Source organism: Peromyscus maniculatus, chromosome 22, assembly GCF_049852395.1.
Source record: "Peromyscus maniculatus bairdii isolate BWxNUB_F1_BW_parent chromosome 22, HU_Pman_BW_mat_3.1, whole genome shotgun sequence".
In the NCBI taxonomy this organism is placed as follows: domain Eukaryota; kingdom Metazoa; phylum Chordata; class Mammalia; order Rodentia; family Cricetidae; genus Peromyscus; species Peromyscus maniculatus.
The window spans coordinates 7,308,324-7,328,761 of NC_134873.1; the positions used below are offsets into that span (position 1 = coordinate 7,308,324).

The 20,438-nt window shown below is 41.6% G+C and overlaps 1 protein-coding gene across 4 annotated transcripts; it reads left to right on the forward strand.

Moving 5' to 3' along the window:
* Positions 1–415: 415 nt before the first annotated feature.
* LOC102927813 (uncharacterized) lies at positions 416–19,148 on the forward strand. 4 transcript variants are annotated; one of them, XM_015990710.3, is made up of 5 exons: positions 416–551; positions 7,076–7,136; positions 13,924–14,050; positions 14,253–14,313; positions 14,910–19,148. In XM_015990710.3, the coding sequence occupies exons 2-5, from the start codon at positions 7,122–7,124 to the stop codon at positions 17,023–17,025; spliced, it is 2,319 nt and encodes a 772-aa protein (XP_015846196.2). In that variant the 5' UTR covers positions 416–551; positions 7,076–7,121; the 3' UTR covers positions 17,026–19,148. The 4 variants fall into 4 exon arrangements, with proteins under 4 accessions (XP_015846196.2, XP_042125887.2, XP_042125886.2 ...); XM_042269953.2 differs by having other exon boundaries at positions 14,931–19,148; XM_042269952.2 differs by lacking the exon at positions 7,076–7,136 and having other exon boundaries at positions 427–551.
* The last annotated feature ends 1,290 nt before the right edge of the window (positions 19,149–20,438 follow it).

Genomic DNA, 20,438 nt, shown 5'->3' on the forward strand with positions numbered 1-20,438 from the left:
TTTACATTGATGGGCTTTTTCTACAGAATAACAGTTTAAGAGAGTGCATAGCTGTTTTTTTTTTTTTTTAATTAAACTTTCTTCTTACAAAAACAAAAATCATAGCACGTTTTCCACAGCTCGCCTGAGGTTTTGCTAGCCCAGAAAGTGGCAGGTTTCCTTTGTCCTTTCTCAGTTTCTTAGCAAATCTGACTAATTCCCCAGAAAAGAGTCCTCCTGAGTGCAGGAATAGTTCAGGGAAGACTTTGCAGTCCAGCCCCAAGTTCTGCTGCAATGCCAGTCTCTGCAGGTCTGGGGCAGTTCTGTGCCTGGGGTGGAAGCTGACTTCAGAGCACTCTGTCCGCTAAGGGAGCTGTTTAGCCAATCAGGGTCTCAGTAGCCAATCAGGACCTCGAGATGGACTGCCAGTCAGAAAGGGGAGGGCACTTCCGTTCCCCAGTGCTGCCGGCTGTGGGGACCACGGCTGAGGCAAACTGTCTTGTTTCATATGCTGGGCTGTGACCGGCTTCTGGGAGCCCTGAGGAGAGCAGGCGAGCTCCTAATTCGCCATGGTGAGTGAGGGGCCGCTGTCCCCACGGAGACGAGCCACGGGAGCTTGTGTAGTGTCCTCCCGGGGCTGTGGAAATGGCGTCCGGTCGCGGTGTCCGGAGTGATTCCCTTTGGTCCCCTGATCCATGCAATTCCCAGGCACAAGCGGGACCTGTGAGGATTTAGCTCTGAGGTGTGCGCCTGCGCAGAGCATGGGGGCGTGTGAGCTTTTGTGTGGCAACTTCCTAGTCACCATGCAGTACACCCGCACGCGGCGTTTTTACTGTAGCCGGGGAAGGCAGATTTGCTAACTTGCAGAGCCCTGGTCACTGTAGTGTCTTCGAGAAGTTCTGGACTTGGCACTGAACATTCAGGTGTAGGAGCCGTCTGCAGTTAATTCTGTGCAGGGCGTAAAGTCTGTGTCATTAACTCATTTGCATGTGGATGCCTTACTGAATATGTGAATATAGCAGTAAGGCCACCCTTCCTGGGTTTCCTGGCCTCCTGTCACGTTTGACTCTATATTTATTGTGTTTTTATTTCTAAGTTTCCTCCCTTGTTCTCTTAATCTCTTTATTCTTTCCTGAACAGTACAGTCTTTCCCCGGCCCCCGGCCCCCGGCCCCACCCCCATAGGTTTTCTCTGTGTAGCCCTCACTGTGCTGGAACTCACTCTGTAGACCAGGCTGACCTCAAACTCTCAAGTTCTGGGTTTAAAGGTGTGTGCCCCCACCACCGCCCAGTTCAGTGCAGTCTTTATTACAGTTTCATTCAAAGTTAAAAGTCAGATGGTCACTGTGTGTACTATTTATTCAGTCATGTGTTGATCATTTTATCATTCATGATGACCTTTTCTCACGCGATTTCTGTTGCTTATAGCATAAATTGTTAGACTTTTCATTGGACTTTTGCTGTTTCTATGGCTCAAATTCTGTATTGTAATATAATATTAACATAATAGACAAGATGATAGCAAACCACAGGGTTGCTTTCTACCCAGGGTTAGTCCTGCTCCCTGCTAAGGAAGCCCCTCCTCCATCAGGCACAGTTCCAGTGGGATCCCCATTCTCCATGGTTAAATGTGCACTGTTACACCCTTTCCTTTAAAAGACTCTTTAATTAGGTTTGCATGTATGTAGGAGGAGATGGTCCCTGTGTTCTAGGCAGGTAGGCCACATGCAGCTAGGGAACAGAGGAAAGAATTCCATGACTCCAACCAGAGACAGCTGAATCCATCGATGATTGTAACCGTTGAAGCCAGTTGTTCTCATCCAGGTCTTTCACCTTCTCCTCAGTCCCCAGACACAAGATGTTGCTTGGCCCCATTTTCTCCCAATTGAGTCTGGTCTGGGCTGTGATCAGACAGATTTGTGACTCTCCATGTTTGCTGGACTGAAGTCTTTTGGGTTTAATTTGTTAAAATAGTTAAATCAGCGGTGTTGGTGCATGCTTTTAAACCCAGTACTTGGGAAGCAGAGGCCAGCCTGGTCCATAAAGTGAGTTCCAGGGCAGCCAGGGCTACACAGAGAAACCCTGTCTTAAAAAAAAAAAAAAAAAAGTTAAATAAAATTTAAAACTTTTGTGGCCTTGTGTGGCACAACAACTGAGTTAGAAATGCAGCTTCCAGATGGCCTCATCTACAGCAGTCACACGTCAGCACACCAGGAGACTGACTGCCTTCATTGTGTCCATCAGACCTGATCCAAGGTGTCCCAGATTTTGCAAAGGAACTGCGTAGGGAGGGAAACAAGGGATAATGCCATGCACTCAGAGAAAAGATAGGGACTTAAACCTAATTTGGGGACCTTGAATTGTTTAATCTCTTCTTAGATGGGGTAGAGAAGGTTATATTAAGGAAGCCTGTAATCCAGCCAGAGGAGTTGTCTCTTCCTATTTGGATGGAATATTTTTTCCATTGTTTCTCTGTCTGTCTTTTTCTCTGTTGTCCCATCTTCCTCTCTCTGTTTTCCTTAATATCATTCACTCCTTTCCTTTAGAGCTCTTTCTTCTAAGGTTGTATTTCTTCCATGGTTTATATTTGCTCACAACCTTAAGCTCCTATCTTTGAATGGTTGGCCCCAATTAGGGAGAAGTAATTGTGTAAAATAAGGAGGTATGCCCTTGTGGGAGTAGGTGTGTCTTGTTTGTATTGGTGTGTCAACGTGGGCTGACTTTGAGGTTTCTAAAGCCCTGTGCAAGGCAAGTGTTCCTTTCTGCCTCTGTGTTAGGATGTAACACTCGGCTCCATCCCTGCCACTGTGATTCTTTCTTTCAAGATGAGAATGGACTAACCCTCTGTCACTGTAATTAATCCCCAAATTAAAAGCCTTCCATTATAAGAATTGCCTTGGTCATAGTGCTTCTTCACAGCAAGGAAGAGTCAGTATGAGAGGTTGTGTAATATTTTGTTATATTATCTCTCTCTATTCTGTACATGTCCTGGGAAATCAAATAAGGCTAAATGAAAGAGTAATGGACTGATCTTTTTTTTTTTTTTTTTTTTTTTTTTTTTGGGCGGGGGGCGGGGGGAATGTTGGTTTTGAGAAACAGTGATTTTTTTTGGAGATTAATTATTTATTTTATGTATTTTATATATGGGTGCTCTATCTGCATATATGCCTTTATTTTGGACAAGGGCATTGTATCCCACTACAGATGATTGTGAGTCACCATGTGGTTGCCAGGGATGGAACTCAGGATCTCTGGAAGAGCTGCCAATCCTCTTAACTGCTGATCAATCTCTCCAGCCCCGTGGACTGATTCCTTGAGAAAGCTTTCAGTCTGTGGAACAGTTATGACTAGAAAATCTTTCATTTCTTTCTTTATTATATATCCTGACCCATTATTCATTATTAGAAATGTATTGAGGTTCCACAAGTTTGTAAGCTTTCTGATGCTTCTGCTATTATTGACGTGCGGCTTTAATCTGTGGTGGTCTGATAGGATGCAGGGAGTTATTTCAATTTTCTTCTATCTCTTGAGACTTACTTTGTGTCTGAGTATGTGGTCAGTTTTGGAGAAAGTTCTGTGGGGTGCTTGGTGTGAGAGAATACTGCTTGTGTTGGGGAATATTATTTTAAGGTGTGTTGCTTTTGTTTCTGTTGTTTTTTTTTTTTTTAACTCTGTGAAGCTGTGTTATTTTGCCTATCTAAAACACCTGATGGTCTAATAAAGGCGAGGCAAGAGAAAGGATAGGCAGGGCTGGCAGGCATAGAAAATATATAGGAGAAATCTTGGAGAAGAGAAGTATCCAGAGAAGGCAGAGGACTCCAGGAATCAGACACCCCACTATACAGCAAGCCACAGAGTAAGAAAGAAAGATATACAGAAATAGAGAAAGGTGAAAGACCAGAGGCAAAAGACAGACAGGCTAATCTAAGTTAAGAAAAGATGGCAAGAAACAAGCCAAGCCAAGACCAACCATTTATAATTAAGAATAAACCTCTGTGTGTGATTTATTTGGGAGCTGGATGGTGGGCCCCCCTAAAGAGCAAAAACAAACAACAGCTTGGACATGGGTTTAAACCAATAGAAAGTCTTTATTATCTGCCTGAAAGTACACTGGATGTTCTGGATCCCAGTGTAGCCCTGATCGTTTTTCACAATAAGCTTATAAGCACAAAAATCATGTCCTGGGTTGACATACTTCAGTTAACAGGAACATTGAGCCAGAAGCAGAACTACAGTCTAAAAAGCAAGGTTAGTACATTTAGAGAGTTCCTATAAATATGCACTTTGATGGATTAGGCATTTGTTTTCTTTTAGCTAGTGGTACTTTCTACATGCTGAGTTTTGCAGCCTGAATGGCACTTCCATCTTGGAGTCAGTTGTGCTAAGGTCTGGCGGCCTACTAAAACCTTGGGCCTGTTACATTCCCCCTGGACTTAATGAATGAGTCACATCATGGATTCATGTTGTTTTAGTTAAGATACAGGGCCCCACCATTAATCCAATCAGAATGAGAATTAAAGGCCTGGTCAGTACCAATAGCACAGAAGTTAGCCAGTGGGACAAGGAGAACATAGACTGGTATCAATTATTTCCCCAACCATGACAGCAATTTTTTTTTATAAATTACTTTGGTCAATTATCATAGGAACAACAAATTTTTCCAAAGCCTTACATAGTTTTCTTTGTCTCATGAGAAGTATGAGAAGAAAGCATAAATCTTTTCAGTTTTGTAGGATCATTTTTGTAAGGGAATCTAACTGTTGTTTTAATTCAGAAATGGAACGTTTTATTACCATCAGGTGCTGATCAACCCGTCTGCCTAGTGTGGAAAGCATCAGACGAGGTACATTTAGTCAAACCATTGGTACATGCCCACCAAATAGTCTCAGGGCCTTGGAAATATTGTTATCCCCATGAATTAGTCCATAAAGCAGAACATTAATTTGGGCTGACACCTTGTCATAGCAAGTTCTGTCAGTCAATGTGCTGACAGTCTGGTTAACTCCTATCCCTATGTAGTATGACAGGGGCCAGGTGTTTAAACATAACCAGCAATCCTGGCCTATTTCTGGCTGGGAATGATTGAGTGCACCCTCAGTGTTCCTTCCTGTAGCATAGGGTCTGATTCTGCAAGGATTTCCTGTTTCCCATAGGTCAGAATCTTTTTAATGATGTTTTCCAGGAAGCTCGTTTCACAAACCCAGTTTTCACAATTGATACTCTGTTTCTGACAACCAGGGTGTCCAACCACAGGGTATGCAGAGAATTGCAAACTCTGTATTTCTATATCAAAAGATAAACCCCCATATCTTTCCTTTCTCAAATACAACCAGACATTTAACATGGGCATCAGTGAGCAAGGTCACAGTGAATATGGGTTGCTGGTCTGAGATACCTTCCCTCTATCTGTCCTTAGTTCCCTAGTCCAGGCCTAAGGGCAGTGGGGGTTGCAACATTTACCCTGTATTCATAACCAATGTAAGACTCAGGAGGAGGAAGTAGAGGGATAGGAAGTAGAACAGCTTTGGGATCAATGAAACCTAATTTTAATGGGTCCATAGTCCAGAGACAGTCCAGGTGGCAGCATCTGTGGCTTCTGCTTTCTTGACCTGGGTGTGGTAGATCCATGGTGTAATGCCAGCTTTCTTCACTGCCATATTAGTGGAGAGAATCACCTCTTAGGGTCCTTTCCAGGTTAGTTCCAGTGTTTCTTTGTCTACTTGCTTGACCCAGACAGTATCATTGGACTGGAAAAAGGGTAAACTGGTGGTGGACTTGGAGGTCAGCTGGGTGTCTAGGCTAGTCCAGTGAATAGCCTTTATGGAGGGCTAGAGTGTCTGTAATGACTTGAGAAATTAATGAATAGACTGATTGCAAACAGTTGGTTTCTGAGCCTGGGAGCAGTGGGGGAGGTTTTTCAAACATAATCTCACAGCGGGGTCAATTTCTCATTATATGGGGTGCAGCTGGCAGAAGCAACACAAGGGAAGGAGGCCTGTCCAGTTCTTGGTAGACTCTAATGAGAGTTTTGTTATTTTTTTCTTTTTAATTTGTGTCCTATTTATTCCTTTTATCTGGCCAGAACTCTGAGATCTGTATGCAGTATGTATGAGATATGTATGACGTTTTTAGTCTCTATGTGAAGCTTTGGCTATCCATTGAGAGATTTTTGGCTATGAAATCCAGGCCATTGTTGGACCCCTTTGCTAGAGGGAGTCCAAATCATGGGACCAGCTCCTGAAGGAGCTTTTTAAGCTACTACTTGAGTTTTAGAGTCTGGGTGGGGAAACACTTTTGCTGACCAGGAAGGTGTATCTATCAAAACTAGCCAGTACTGTTATCTTCCCTGGACAGAGTGGATCTTGGTGAAGTCATTTTCCCCAGAATTCTTGGGGGTCTTCCTCTGTCATTTGGATGCTTTCCTGGGTAAGGGCTCTCTGTTTTGGATTCACTTGAGCACAAACCTGGCATCTGGCTGAGACATCCTTTGCTAGGCTGTCCCATCTAGGTATAATATGCCTTGGTCTGATTCAACTCTGAAAGTTTTGTGAACCCCACATGAGTAGCCTTTGAGGTTAGTTACCAACAGTCCAGTCAGTTGTTTTGGGGAGAATGATCCTTCCCTCTGGTGTCCTCCATCATCCTGCGGTTTTGAACTGTCCATTTTATTTTACCATGGAGTGTCAGGCAGTAAAGGGTCACAGTATGTCATCAGAATGTCATCCCCACCCTACCCCGCCCCAGTTCCATAATATTAAGTAGCCCCACTGGTTTGTTGGCAGCTAGGTCAGAAGCCCAGCAGTGGAGGACAGCAATTTGTAGGGGAAGCCAAATAGCTTCTAGAATGGCCAAGATTTTTTAAAGTCCTTTTTCCATGTGATGAAAAGCCCTCTTTCTCTGTAGATCATACTGTGGACATGCCCAACAGTTGTCCATGTGTATGGTGGAGTACTTTTCTTTTCCCCACCTGAGACCCTAGGTCAAATCAATCAGTTCTGCTCTCTGGGCTGAGGTACCCAGTGTGGTTGCTAATTTTTTCAGTTAATGGAACTGCTATAGCTCCCATATACCTGGTTTTATCTTCCATCTCTTGACAGTCATGGATGAGCACCTTTGTCAACACAGAAGAGGGTTGCCTCACACATGTCGTGGTGTGCTGTGAGTATAAGATCTTCACACAAAGTTAACTTGTTTGTTTTGTTTCATTAAACTGGCATTAGCCTTGATTCCTGTTAGACAGACGGGACAACCTGTAGCTACAGGGTTCTGTCATTTGGACAGGTACATCACAGGACATTTCCATGGCCTCAGAGTTTGGGTTAAAACTCCTTTTTTTATCTGTATTTTGTGAACAAACAGATGAAAAGGTTTTGAGACATCTGGGAATTCTATAGTTGGAGTGGAAATCATAGCTGTTTTTAAAGCCTTAAATGGCTTTTGTTGAGTCTCAGTCCATATTAGGGGCTCAGGGCCCTCTTTGTGCTGGTGTATAGAGGCCTTGACATTTCCAGAAACACTGGTATCCAGAGAAATCAATATCCAGCTGCACCCAGGAGCTCTTGAACTTGTCTTAGTCTTTTGAGTTGGGATCTGAAGGATGGCAGCAATGCTATTCGGAGACAGGTTTCTTTGCCTCCCTTCAGCTGCTAGTTAAATCCCTCAGTGGATCCTTTATAATCTGTTTTCCTAGGAAACTTCTGATGAAAGGGTAGGAATTCTACATTTTGTTTCTTTAACTCCTGGGGCAACTTGGTCCAGGTATGTTGCCCAATATAACCTCCCCACTAGGTCTGTCCATTTAAAAGCAAAGAGAGCTGACTCCACATTGCCAATGGGAGGTTGAAGAATACATCTTTCAGATCCAAGACAGTGCGCACCTATTTCTCTGGAAGAACCAGACTTATGAGAACTAGAGGTCCCAGGTTTCTTCATAGGCAGGAGAGGCATATTCCAGAGTGACTGGCAGGGCACCAGGATGCCTGTCTCATCAAGCCAGGCATGTGAAGCCAGGCTTCATTTTCCCACTTTTTCCCCAGGGTCATTTGGTATTATTTATCTTTTCATTGGAGGAATAACTTTCATATATTCTTCTGATAGAGGGTAAGATACCAAAATTTTGCTGTGTATCTGTAAGTCTGTGTCTCATTATCAGAGAAGGTGAAGGTGGCTTTCAGTTTGTGCAGAAGTTCTTGTCCCAGTCAGTTTATTGTTGTTAACAAACACCTTTTGAACTACCTCCAGCAACTGGGACCTATTTTTACTTTAAAAATTGTTAAAACTTTTATAACATTTTTTTAATACCCTGGCTGACTAGGCAACAAAGGAAATCTTTTTAGCAGCTGCCTTTAATCTTTCTAAAAAATACCTAGTGAAATTTCTTAAAGTGCCCTTGGTCAGTGTTGGACAGAAGGGAATATATCTGTTCTTTCCCAGCTGCGTTGCCTGGCAGCAATTTTCTTGCCCAGCCCAGGGGCAGTGTTTTCACATTTTTCAATGTGAAAATGTGAAATGAGATCAGAGGGTTTTACAGATCACTGGTTCAAAAGAGACACAAATTATGGAAGAGAAAGTAGTGGAACTTTCTTTTTTTTCTTAGTGCTCAGCCCAGGAGAACTTTTCCCTTTCCCTGGAACTGCTTAGAGCAGGCACAACATGGAGGAAATGCTCATCTGAGGAACTATTTCCCCTGACCTGTGTGCATTCTGCTTAGATGGCCGTAGGTGTTGGGGCCTGGACCAAGGCCCTGCTGTAGTTGTTACAGCTCAGGAGGGAAATGTATCCTGACTTGTTGGGAAAGTCATGGTACAGTCACCTGCAGCTGTGAGGAGAACGGTATCCTGACTTGTCAGAATGTCAGGGTATACCTGAACTTGGGGTCCTGTAGAGGATGGATCCCCACAGGATGTGGCACTCCTGTTCCTCTGAGAGAGAGCCTTTACAGCTGAGCTCTGCTCTGCACCTAAAGGAGTTTCACAGCAGAGATATCCATTTCTTCTTCTGCTGTGCCCCCTAAGGGAGCTTCCCAGCTCCTCGCTAGCAAAAGATCTTCACCCAAAACTCTCTCAAGAAAGAGGTGTATTTGGGACCAAGGAGTCCAGGAGGAGAGTGGCTGCCTCTGCCAGGGTGGAGAAGGACAGCTGATACCTGAACAGGCCGAGGGACTTATGTAGGGCTTCTTAAGGGTGGAGTTTTTCCAGGGAGAAGATTTTTAGGGAGGGAATTGGTCAGATTTTGATCCCCTTGAGCCTGGACAAACTTAGATTGGCTAGATTTTGTGCTCAGGGATTGGTTATTTTTCTGATCAAGGATTGCTGGGGCATTCTAAAATTTTTCCTACTCTAAGATAAACATGTACATGTGTTCTGTTGGTTATAACATTCAGAAATTGAAGCTAAATTGTAGTTGTACTTAAACAGTTTAAAGAGACTGGAAAGCTGTGAATGTACATATGGAGTTTCCTGCAGACAGAGTTCAGTTCCCGAGTCCAGGATGACAGTTTGGTTGACTATGAAGGAATCAATACCTATTCCAGACTTGTGGCTTTTCACAACTCTTCTGTGACATGGATCCCAAGTGCTTTGTTCTTCTTTCTCCTGGGATATTCTTGTGTGAATCTTTTTGTGTTCTTATTTCCTGAGGCAAGGTCTCATTGCACAGGTTGTCTAAAAACTCCCTGTTTACCCATGAATGACCTTGAACTTCTGATCTTTCTACCTCCACCTCTCAAGTGCTGGGATGACAGCCATTCTAATCTGTCTTAGGGTTTTTATTGCTGTGAAGAGACACCATGGCCAAGGTGATTCTTACAAAGGAAATCATCTAATTGGAGTGGCTTACTTACAAGACAGAGGTTTATTCCATTATCATCATGGTGGGACATGGCAGCATGCAGGCTGACATGGTGCTGGAGAAGGAGTTGAGAGTCTTACATCTTGCAGGGAAGGAAACAGGAAGCGGACTGAGACAATGGTAGTAATTTGAGCATATATGGACATCTCAATTCCCACCTCCACAGTGACACACTTCTTCCAACAACACTGCACCTCCTCCAACAATGACATATCTCCTAATAGTGCCACTCCCTTTGGAGGAGATTTTCTTTCTAACCACCACACTATCCTTGTCCCCTTTATAGACTAGAAATTGAACTGAGAGATTCATGCATGCTAGGCAAGTATGCTTCCAACTGAGCTACATCCTCAGGTCCTATAATCTTTTCTAAAATAGGGTTTTAATTATAATGTTGCTATATATGAATGTGTTTCCTGCTTAAATGCCTGTGTACAGAGTGTATTCCTCATGCCAAATAGACCAGAAAAAGAGTTTGAACTGGAGTTAGAGGTGGTCCTGAGCCACCATGTACATGCTGGGAAACAAACCCCAGGCCCTTTGGAAGAACACCAAGTTCTGGTAACTACTGAGCCATGCAATGACTTTAAGTGATCTGATTCTACTCATCCCCCAAATCTCTAGTTCTCCAACCATTCATGTTTTAAATCAACAGTCAGATCTTTTATTTTATTTCATTTTTCTTTAGATTATTGATGGTATGTGTATGAGTGTTTTCCCTGCATGTATGTCCATGTACCATGTGCATGTCTGCAGTCTCAGAATGCCAGAAGAGGGTATTGAATCTTCTGGAACTGGAGTTCTGATCATTGAATCTCCATGAGGTTGCAAGGAATCAAACCTGGAAAAGCTGGCAGTGCTCTTTAACTGCTAAGCTAGCTGTAAAGTGCCAGAGATCTAAACAACAATGTAGGTCATGTTGCTATACACATTATTGGGTAAACTGAAGGCCTAACAGTCAAGTCCTTGTAAAGTCAACTCCTCCCAAGTCCACTGTTTTTCCTGGTTCTCTGTTGACACTGCTGTAACCATGCTTCAGTGCTTGGGTTGCCAAGCACATTATCACCTTAGGGCCTTTGCACCTGTTTTTCCCTTTGCCAGGAATGGTCACCTCCCATGTGTCCCTTATTTCCTTTGTGTCACTGAATGAGGAAGCCCAGCCCTAACCACTTTAAAAACTGCAACCATGAAGCCATGAGTGGTAAAATACGCTTATAATCCTAGGACTTGGCAGAAATATCAAGTTCAAGGCTATCAAATGACAAATGACAGTCAAGGTCACCTGTGGCTACAAGTACACCATGTCTTAAAGATACTAATGACCTGCAGCCTTAGTGTTGGGTCTAGAGCTTATGAGCCCCAGTGAAGAGATTGTCAGACTTCCTTACACTGAGCCATGAGATGAAGCCTCACTTTCATTTTGAGGTAACAATATGTTGAGACATATATCATGAATAACTGCATGTAGGAAGTAGAAGTAGCCAAAGAGAGAGATGTATGAGAAGTTGCAGGGCATAAGAGCTGTATAAACCCTTTAAAACTGAAGCCCCAGGTACCTGACACAGAGCTGCAGGATTTGGTATTTACCCTTCATGGTTTCAAACTTGCCTTGGCCCAATCTTTACTTAATTCCTTGAAAGGGAAATGTATATTCTGTCCCCTTGTGTGTTGGGTTGATGTGATTTGTGTTTTGATATTACATGAGGTCATAGTTAAGAGGTTGCTTTGCATGTTAGAAGAAAGTGTGGACATTCAAACAGTGTTGAGACTATCACATAATATGGGGATCTTTGAAATCAAACTAAATGAAATTTGCATCATGATTTGATGGTGAACTTGTCATGACCTGTGTCAAAACGTTGAGGGTTGAATGAAAAACCTTGCAGGTAGTGTGTTGAGTTTGAGCATTTGTCTTAGGAGGAGGAGCCTTTCTGGAGGAATATAGTCTCACCACATTCCTTTGTTTTGTTGAAAGCGAGCAGCCTCCTTCCTTCTCATGTAGGCACGCCGTCACCAAGGGTAGAAACTCCATTCCATTCTTAAATAATGTAAGGAAGAAGTGGAAGCAATTGCCCTTCCTGCCAATCCATATTTCTTGCCTGATATTTTTATATTTATATTTTTCGTGGATGGAATCTGGTTTTTGTACATGTAGCATTTTCTCTTGTTCAGAACTTTACCCACGTCATGACTTTTGAACTTTGGCAGGTTTGTCATTTTTCAGAGCAAGAATGCATTCATTCATGAAATTAATAGTGATCTCCCAAATCACTGAATTGATAGTGTGTAATATTGTCCCTACCTTTGTGTATGTTTTTACACTTTTATATTTCAAATGTCTGAAACTTGTGTGTGTGTGTGTGTGTGTGTGTGTGTGTGTGTGTGTGTGTGTGTGTGTGTTTACCAATTGTCTTCCTGGCATTTACTGAAGGCAGAAGAGAGAGCATTGGATTCTCTTACCTGGAGTCAGGAATAGTTGTTCACTTCCAGTGAGTGTTGGAAAATGATCTAGAACCTCTTCAAAAGCAAAAGGTGATATATTTTTTTCTTTAATTTTTGTTTGTTTGTTTGTTTTTTGTTTTTTGGGGGAGGGTTGTTTTGTTGCTGTTGTTGTTTGTTTTTTAGACAGGGTTTCTCTGTGTAACAGTCCTAGCTATCTTGGAACTTACTTTGTAGACCAGGCTTGAACAGAGATCAGCCTACCTCTGCCTCCCAAGTACTGGGATTAAAGGTGGGCACCACCACAGCCAGCACAGCAGATGATCTTATCTGTTGACCCATCTTCACATACTCCCTCCCTTTTGTTATTGTTGTTTGTTTTACTGTTTTAGGATCAGCAATTTACTAATATTCTTGAGAAATTATTGATCTGTCAGTAACTTCTTTTTTTTTTTTTTTTTTTTTTTTTTTTTTTTTTTTTTGGTTTTTTTTCGAGACAGGGTTTCTCTGTGTAGCTTTGCGCCTTTCCTGGAACTCACTTGGTAGCCCAGGCTGGCCTCGAACTCACAGAGATCCGCCTGGCTCTGCCTCCCGAGTGCTGGGATTAAAGGCGTGCGCCACCACCGCCCGGCTCGTCAGTAACTTCTTAAAAATGCTTTCCTTCCTGGGAATTATTACCCTTATAGTTCAATATGGGGTCACTCCAGCTTATGATAGACAAGTGTAGAACTGGAGTAAATGTTTAACTCTGTGGAGGAATTTTGAGTGAGGCCTGAGTGCTTTCTGTTTTTTGTAGAGACAGACTCTCACTATGTACCTTTGACTGTCTCAGAAATCTATACATAGACCAGGCAGGCTTGGAAATCTCAGGGTTTCACCTGTCTCTACCTCCTGAGTGCTGTGGGATGATCTGTATGTCAAATTACTCTGATTGGTCAATAAATAAAATACTGATTGGCAGTGGCTAGGCAGGAAGTATAGGCGGGACTAACAGAGAGGAGAAAAGAAAGAACAGGAAGGCGGAAGGAATCACTGCCAGCCACCATCATGACAAGCAGCATGTGAAGATGCTGATAAGACACGAGCCACGTGGCAAGATATAGATTTATGAAAATGGATTAATTTAAGCTATAAGAACAGTTAGCGAGAAGCCTGCCACGGCCATACAGTTTGTATGCAATATAAGTCTCTGTGTTTACTTGGTTGGGTCTGAGCGGCTGTGGGACTGGCGGGTGACAAAGATTTGTCCTGACGGTGGGCAAGACAGGAAAACTGTAGCTACACCTGGGGTTTGGGATTAGAGGTGTGCACTACCTCACCCTTATTGTCTGTCCTTTCTTGAAGTTAATAATTTTTGATAAAAATTATTCTGCTGATGTATACTAAATAGTGTTACTCAGGTTTCATATCTTTCTATATTATTAGGCATTTTTTCAGATATGCCGTATTCTATTCGGGGCACAGGAATGGAAGGTGTCACCCTCTTTTTCTGTTTCCTTTTAAAATGAGTTGGTGACTGCATTTAATATTTACTAAGCCATGTCATAGATTGTTTCGAGCACAGAGAATTATATAAATATATTCTCAATGAAGTGTACATTTAAAATTCAGTCAGTCTCATCATTTCAATTAAGAACATATATATGGGACATTTTAGGATGCAGTGACCTATGAGGATGTGCATGTGAACTTCACTCCTGAAGAGTGGGCTTTGCTAGATCCTTCCCAAAAGAGTCTCTACAAAGATGTGATGCTGGAAACCTACTGGAACCTCACTATTGTAGGTAAGAATGTGGGCTTTCTGTCAGTTTTTAACTTAAGGGAAGAAGCCTTTCTTGGAGATTGGTGCTCTCCTATAATTTTGAATGTTACAGAAGAAAACAATGGTGAATAAATCAGGCATTGTTCTAAAGTTCATGAAAGACAGTACTTTCAATTGTTCCTAATTTCCAGTAATATATCACATTTTCTGGTACTGTATTTTAGGATACAAATGGGAAGACCATAATATTGAAGAACATTGTCAGAGCTGTAGAAGAAATGGAAGGTAATTTTCATGTGCAAGCTGATATATATGTATGTCTGAAGAAATGTTAATGTACCCTGAACTTAAAAAAAAAAGATTTATTCATTTATTTGTATTTTATGTGTATACCCTGAACTTTTAATGAAAAGCAACTATGTAAATAAGCATAGCTTTGTGATGATTATTAAATTGTCACAACATCACGTACTCCAGTGTCAGGTAGCTGATCACTGTTTACAAAGCATTCCTTTAAAACAAGACAAGGAAACAATGCCATAATGGATGTCATGGCTTTAATCATAGCCACGTGTGAAGCATGTTGTAGAACTGTCCATCCACTTACTGTCATGCCATTCAATTATAAGGTATATACATTGATGAGGGGATTCATGTCCAAGACCTTTTATAAGCAAAGCTTTCATATTAAAACTAGTGTTCCTCATTTTCTTGCAGTAGTGATTTACCATAGTTTAATGAGAGGAGCACTTTGTGAGAGACCAAGAAGTTGTCTTGGTGTACAAACATGAATCTCTATTCCCCATCTGTATGACACACAAAACATTTGACTATGTGAATGCAATATGAAAGCCTTTTATTTGTTATCTTCTTTTAACCAGGTATATCATCTGTCACTCTAGATACAAGCCATGTGAACATAAGGGGTATGGAAAGAAGCATTGTACTTCTGGCACTCTCAGAACAGCTGGAAGATATGCGGTAGTCCCCACTATGAGAAGACATGATGACTGTGATACAAGTTTACAATTAATTGGTTTTCCAACTTCAGTGGGAATTGATCAACAAACTCTCATTGGAGAAAATCCTCATGAGTACCAGGAATATGGAAATGCATTTCACTGTACTGGTTTACTATGCACATTTAGTGTGGCTCACAGTATAAGAAAATGTTGTGAATGCAATCAATGTAGTCAAACTCTGAGTTCTTCAAATTCTCTTCAAAGATGTGAAAAATCTTATGTAGAAAGAGAAAATAATAAATGTGAGTCATCTACTAAAGGCTTTAGCCTTTATAGGCATCATCAAACATATCAATCAACCAATAATAAAGAGGCTCTCTATGAATGTAATCAACATGATAAAGACTTTAGATCTGATTGCTCTTTAACAGTACACCAAAGAACTCATTTGGAAGGAAAACCCTATGAGTATAATCAAAGTTATAAAGCCATTGCATGTCCCGGTCTTCATCATCAAGTACATAGAATTCAAACTAGAGAGAAAAGGTATGAATATCAGCAATGTGACAAAGCCTTTCCATGTCCCACTTCTGTTCAAATACATAATAAAGGTTATACTGAAGAGAAACCCTATGAATGTAATCAATGTGGTAAATCTTCTGCGTATAATAGTCGTCTTCTCGGTCATTTAAAAAGTTATACTGGAGAGAAACCGAATGAATGTAATCAATGTGGTAAAGCCTTTACAGGGAAGAGTAGTCTTCACAATCATGAAAGAAGTCATACTGGAGAGAAACCCTATGAATATAATCAATGTGGTAAAGCCTTTGCACAGAAGAGTAGTCTTCAAAGTCATGAAATAATTCATACTAGAGAGAAACCCTATGAATGTAATCAATGTGGTAAAGCCTTTGTCCAGAAGAGTAGTCTTCACAGTCATGAAAATCATCATGCTGGAGACAAACGCTATGAATGTAATCAATGTGGTAATGCCTTTACACGGAAGAGTAGTCTTCACAATCATAAAAGAAGTCATAGTGGAGAGAAACCCTATGAATGTAATCAATGTGGTAAAGTCTTTACAAAGAAGAGTAGTCTTCACAGTCATAAAAGAATTCATACTGGAGAGAAACCCTATGAATGTAATCAATGTGGTAAAACTTTTATAGGGAAGAGTAGTCTTCACAATCATGAAAGAAGTCATACTGGAGAGAAACCCTATGAATGTAATCAATGTGGTAAAGCCTTTGCAGCAAATTATAAGCTTCTCAGTCATGAAAGAATTCATACTGGAGAGAAACCCTATAAATGTAAGCAATGTGTTAAAGCCTTTGCAAAGAAGAGTAATCTTCTCAGCCATGAAAGAACTCATTCTGGAGCAAAACCTTATGAATGTAATCAATGTGGTAAAGCCTTTGCACAGAAGAGTAATCTTCTCAGTCATGAAAGAATTCATACTGGAGAGAAACCCTATGAATGTAATCAGTGTGGTAAATCCTTTGCAACAAAGGGTAATCTTGACAGTCATGAAAGAAGTCATAGTGGAGAGAAACCCTATGAATGTAATCAATGTGGTAAAGCCTTTGCACAAAAGAGTAGTCTTCAAAGTCATGAAAGAATTCATAATGGAGAGAAACCCTATGAATGTAATCAATGTGGTAAAGCCTTTGTCCAGAAGAGTAGTCTTCACAGTCATGAAATAATTCATACTGATAAGAAACCCTATGAATGTAATGAATGTGGTAAATCCTTTGCAGCGAAGAAGAATCTTCTTGGTCATGAAAGAAATCATACTGGAGAGAAGCCCTTTGAATGCAGTCAATGTGGTAAAGCCTTTGCACTGAAGAAGTATCTTCTCAGTCATGAAAGAATTCATACTGGAGAGAAACCCTTTGAATGTAATCAATGTGGTAAATCCTTTGCAACAAAGAGTCGTCTTCTTAGTCACAAAAGAATTCATACTGGACAGTACCACATGGATGTAATCAACATGGTAATTTCAGATGTGAGCTGCCATGTGGGAGCTGGAAACTGAACTGTGTTTTCTACAAGGGGTGTTTGCTGGAGTCCTGCGCCATAGGGGTTCAGGTCCCAGAAAGGAGATCAGGCAATAGCAAAGTAAGATTGCCATGATCTGAGGGTGAATGAGGATAGCTGTTGCTTTATTGAAAAAGGACTATACCCTTTATTCTCTATAACTGAACATTAGTTTAGACTCAAGAAAGATTGAAAGGAGACTTAATGATTCCATGATGAAACCAGCCATCAACCTCATCATAGCATTTTTCCTGAGGCAAAAAGTGATAAATTCAGCAAGTATCTTAATGCCTTTCTGGATGTGAGCCCATTGTTTCCTTTCATAGTTGCTTTCATCCTTGAACTATGTGTATCCAGTTAGTACATCTTTAAGTTTCCTATTCTTGGTGTAATCAGGGGGACACAATAGGGATTCTTGTGGGGGGTAGGCATAGTTATCATGCTATATCTATGATTCCATGGTGGTGGGGATTTTTTTCCAAGAATTATGTTTAAAGAGACTTGCCATTAAAAAGTCCACAAAAAAATTTCCCACAGGAAAAGGCTTAAGGAAACTTTATAACATAATTAGTGAGAATTATTAAAACTAAAAGGTAAAAGATGCTGGAAATTTAAGATCTGCAATGTCAAAGTGCTGGAACTTTGTGAAGTAGCAATGGTCACGTGCAGCTCACACCAGGCACTAAACTGCTAAACCATCTCTCATCCCTTTTTGTTTCTTTTAAGATTTAATTTATTATTCTTATCTTTGTGAGTGAACAGTATAGTTTGAAATCAGATGATAGCCTGTGTGACCCAGTTCTCCCTTTCTACCACTTGGGTCCTTAGAACCAAACCATCAGCCTTGCCTTCCAGCACCTTTACCTGCTGGGCCATGCCACAACATCCACTGAGCCCTGACAGTTCTTTTGTTAATCATTGTTTTTAGGTTTTGTTTTTAAAACAGGCTTATCGAGTTCAGGCTGACCTTGAACTTAAGACCTTTCTGCTTCCACCTCCAGTGACTGGGATGGCAGGTTTCACTGCTGTTATTTACCAGGCATGAGAACGGACCACAAGATACAACAAAACCCACTTTAAGAGTTTTATTGTGGGGGATAGGAAAGATGGGTGAGTGAGCAAATGGAGAGAAATGTGCAGAAGAGGGTAGGAATGAATGGAGTCTGCTTTTAAGGATCACCTCGAGCATGTTTATAGGGCTTACTTAGCCACGCCACACATGCAAATAAATTATGTGGCTATGTTCTCAGGGATTACATAAGAGGTAAGGCCCTGGAGTGACTAAGCATTTTGCCTGAATGCTGACAATGCATGCATAGCCATGGGACTCCAGCAGCAGCTAGGGTGTCGGGTATGATGACATTCCACCCTTTTTGCTTTTATAAAAATTGAGGGGTTTCAGGTGGCAGGTGAACAGGAATGGGGGATGCCAGGTCTCTGAAGACTGCTTCTAGCTGACTTGGTGGAGTTGATTATATTTGGGAGGGCACTCTTCCTGAGGTAGCCAGTTGTCCTAAGGTAGCTGTTTGTCTTTGCTGCTCTGTAGAATCATCCAGTGCCACTTGGATCTGACAGTTTGGACCCAACAAGATGCTAGTGAGGTAGAAGATGAAGTTTAGAAAAATTTTCTTAGATCCTGGTACTTGCAGGGAAGAGAAGATGAGGGGGGTCTCCAAGTGGTCCCAAGATGAGGGAAGAAGGTTCCAGGACTAGGAAAAGGTTGAATGATACTTATCTATCTGGCCTGTCCAAGTGAGTCCACACCAACTCCCTGGAGCTCAGAAGAATTTTTCAGTTTATGAAAGTGATATATTTTAGACATATTAAGAAGCAACCAAATGGAATTTAAAACCCTGTACTTATAGCTATGATAGTATGGTGATATAGTCTGCTATCAGAATTTTGTTGGTTAATGTTAAAGTTATGGAGTCATATAGCAAGAGAGAAATAGGAATCTGGAATGTGCTTTTTTATTATTAACAATTAGGCTTCCTATCTTTACCTGAGTCAAACCCTAAGACACCTGTTTCTTTTCATTATCGTGGTATCACTTTAGCATCCATGAGACACAGGTAATTGATTGCTAAGGGCAGTCAACACTAATAAACATATTAAAGCCTGTTCTGTGAGTCTCCCTTGTGAGTGGGCATGTGACTACCTCTGGAGTGTTACTTTTTCTTACTGCCTGGGTACATTTGATAGTCCTTGCACCTCCCAATCTGTGACTGACGGTGGTCCTATAATAGTCAGCTGAGTAGTTAATTAGAAATTTGAATGTGGAGAGGCACAGAGGGAAACTGATGAAGCAGAATGTGATCAGTAGAGACAGGGAAGAAAAACATGGGATTCCCAATCCAGTGGTATTGAGGGATGAAGCCTCATTCTTCTGGAATTGGAGACAAGGCAATTGATCTCATTGTCTTATGGAACTTAATAGAGCAGTGCCCTGTTTTCATCACTGTGTATGAGGAGGAATTATGGGGGTGAGGTTAAAAGGTTTTAGGTGAGATAAATGAATCCAGTGGGGAAAGCCTTCAAGCCTAGCAGCTGTGGGGGTTATAAGAATTACCTTGAAGGCTCTATGCCATTTAAGGGGAAGGAGTGAGAGGTGTTGGGGGGAAAGAAGGACCTGATCCCCATGTTGATTGTGGGTGGGCCGGGTAGGGAATAGTCAGTAAAATTCCATAGGAGAGGATGGAGCTGATAGAGTAAGGGGGTGATCAGATGAGCAGGGAGGAGCGAGATTTGGATGGAAGGCTGGTGGTTAGAACTGGCCTCTCATACATGAATGAGTTCAAATGGCGCAATTGAAAGGGGTTGTTTGGGAAGAGCCTGGAGGCTGAAAAGAGCTAAAGGCAATAGTTTTACCCAGTCAAAGTGAAGTTCCTGTCACATCTTAACAAGAATATTTTTTAAGGAGTGGTTAGTTTGTTCTACCTTTCCTGAGGACTGGGGATGGTATGGGATATGGACATGCTAAGGGATGTTAAGAGCTTTAGATAGGGTTTGGGAGACCTGGGAGGTGAACTCAGGGCTCTTTTCAGACTGGAGAAAGGTGGGGATCCCAAATTGGGGGTAATCCCTGGAGGAGGAGGAGGAGGAGGAGGAGGTCAGAGACTGTCTGAGCCCATTTTTAGTAGTTGGAAAAGCCTCAATCCAGTCAGAGGATGTATCCACTAGGACCAGGAGATATTTAACCCATCTGATGGTGGACATATGGGTAAAATCAAGTTGCCAGTCAGTCCCTGAAAGGGAGCCCCTAGCCTGATGGGTAGGAAAAGGATGGCTCTAATATATGGAATTAGGATCTGACTTTTTACAAATTTTATAGGAGGCAGTAATAGCTTTTAAGAACTGTAAGTCCTCAGGGATGGCCTGTAGGTGAGCCTTGACAAAATGAGACAGAGCCTG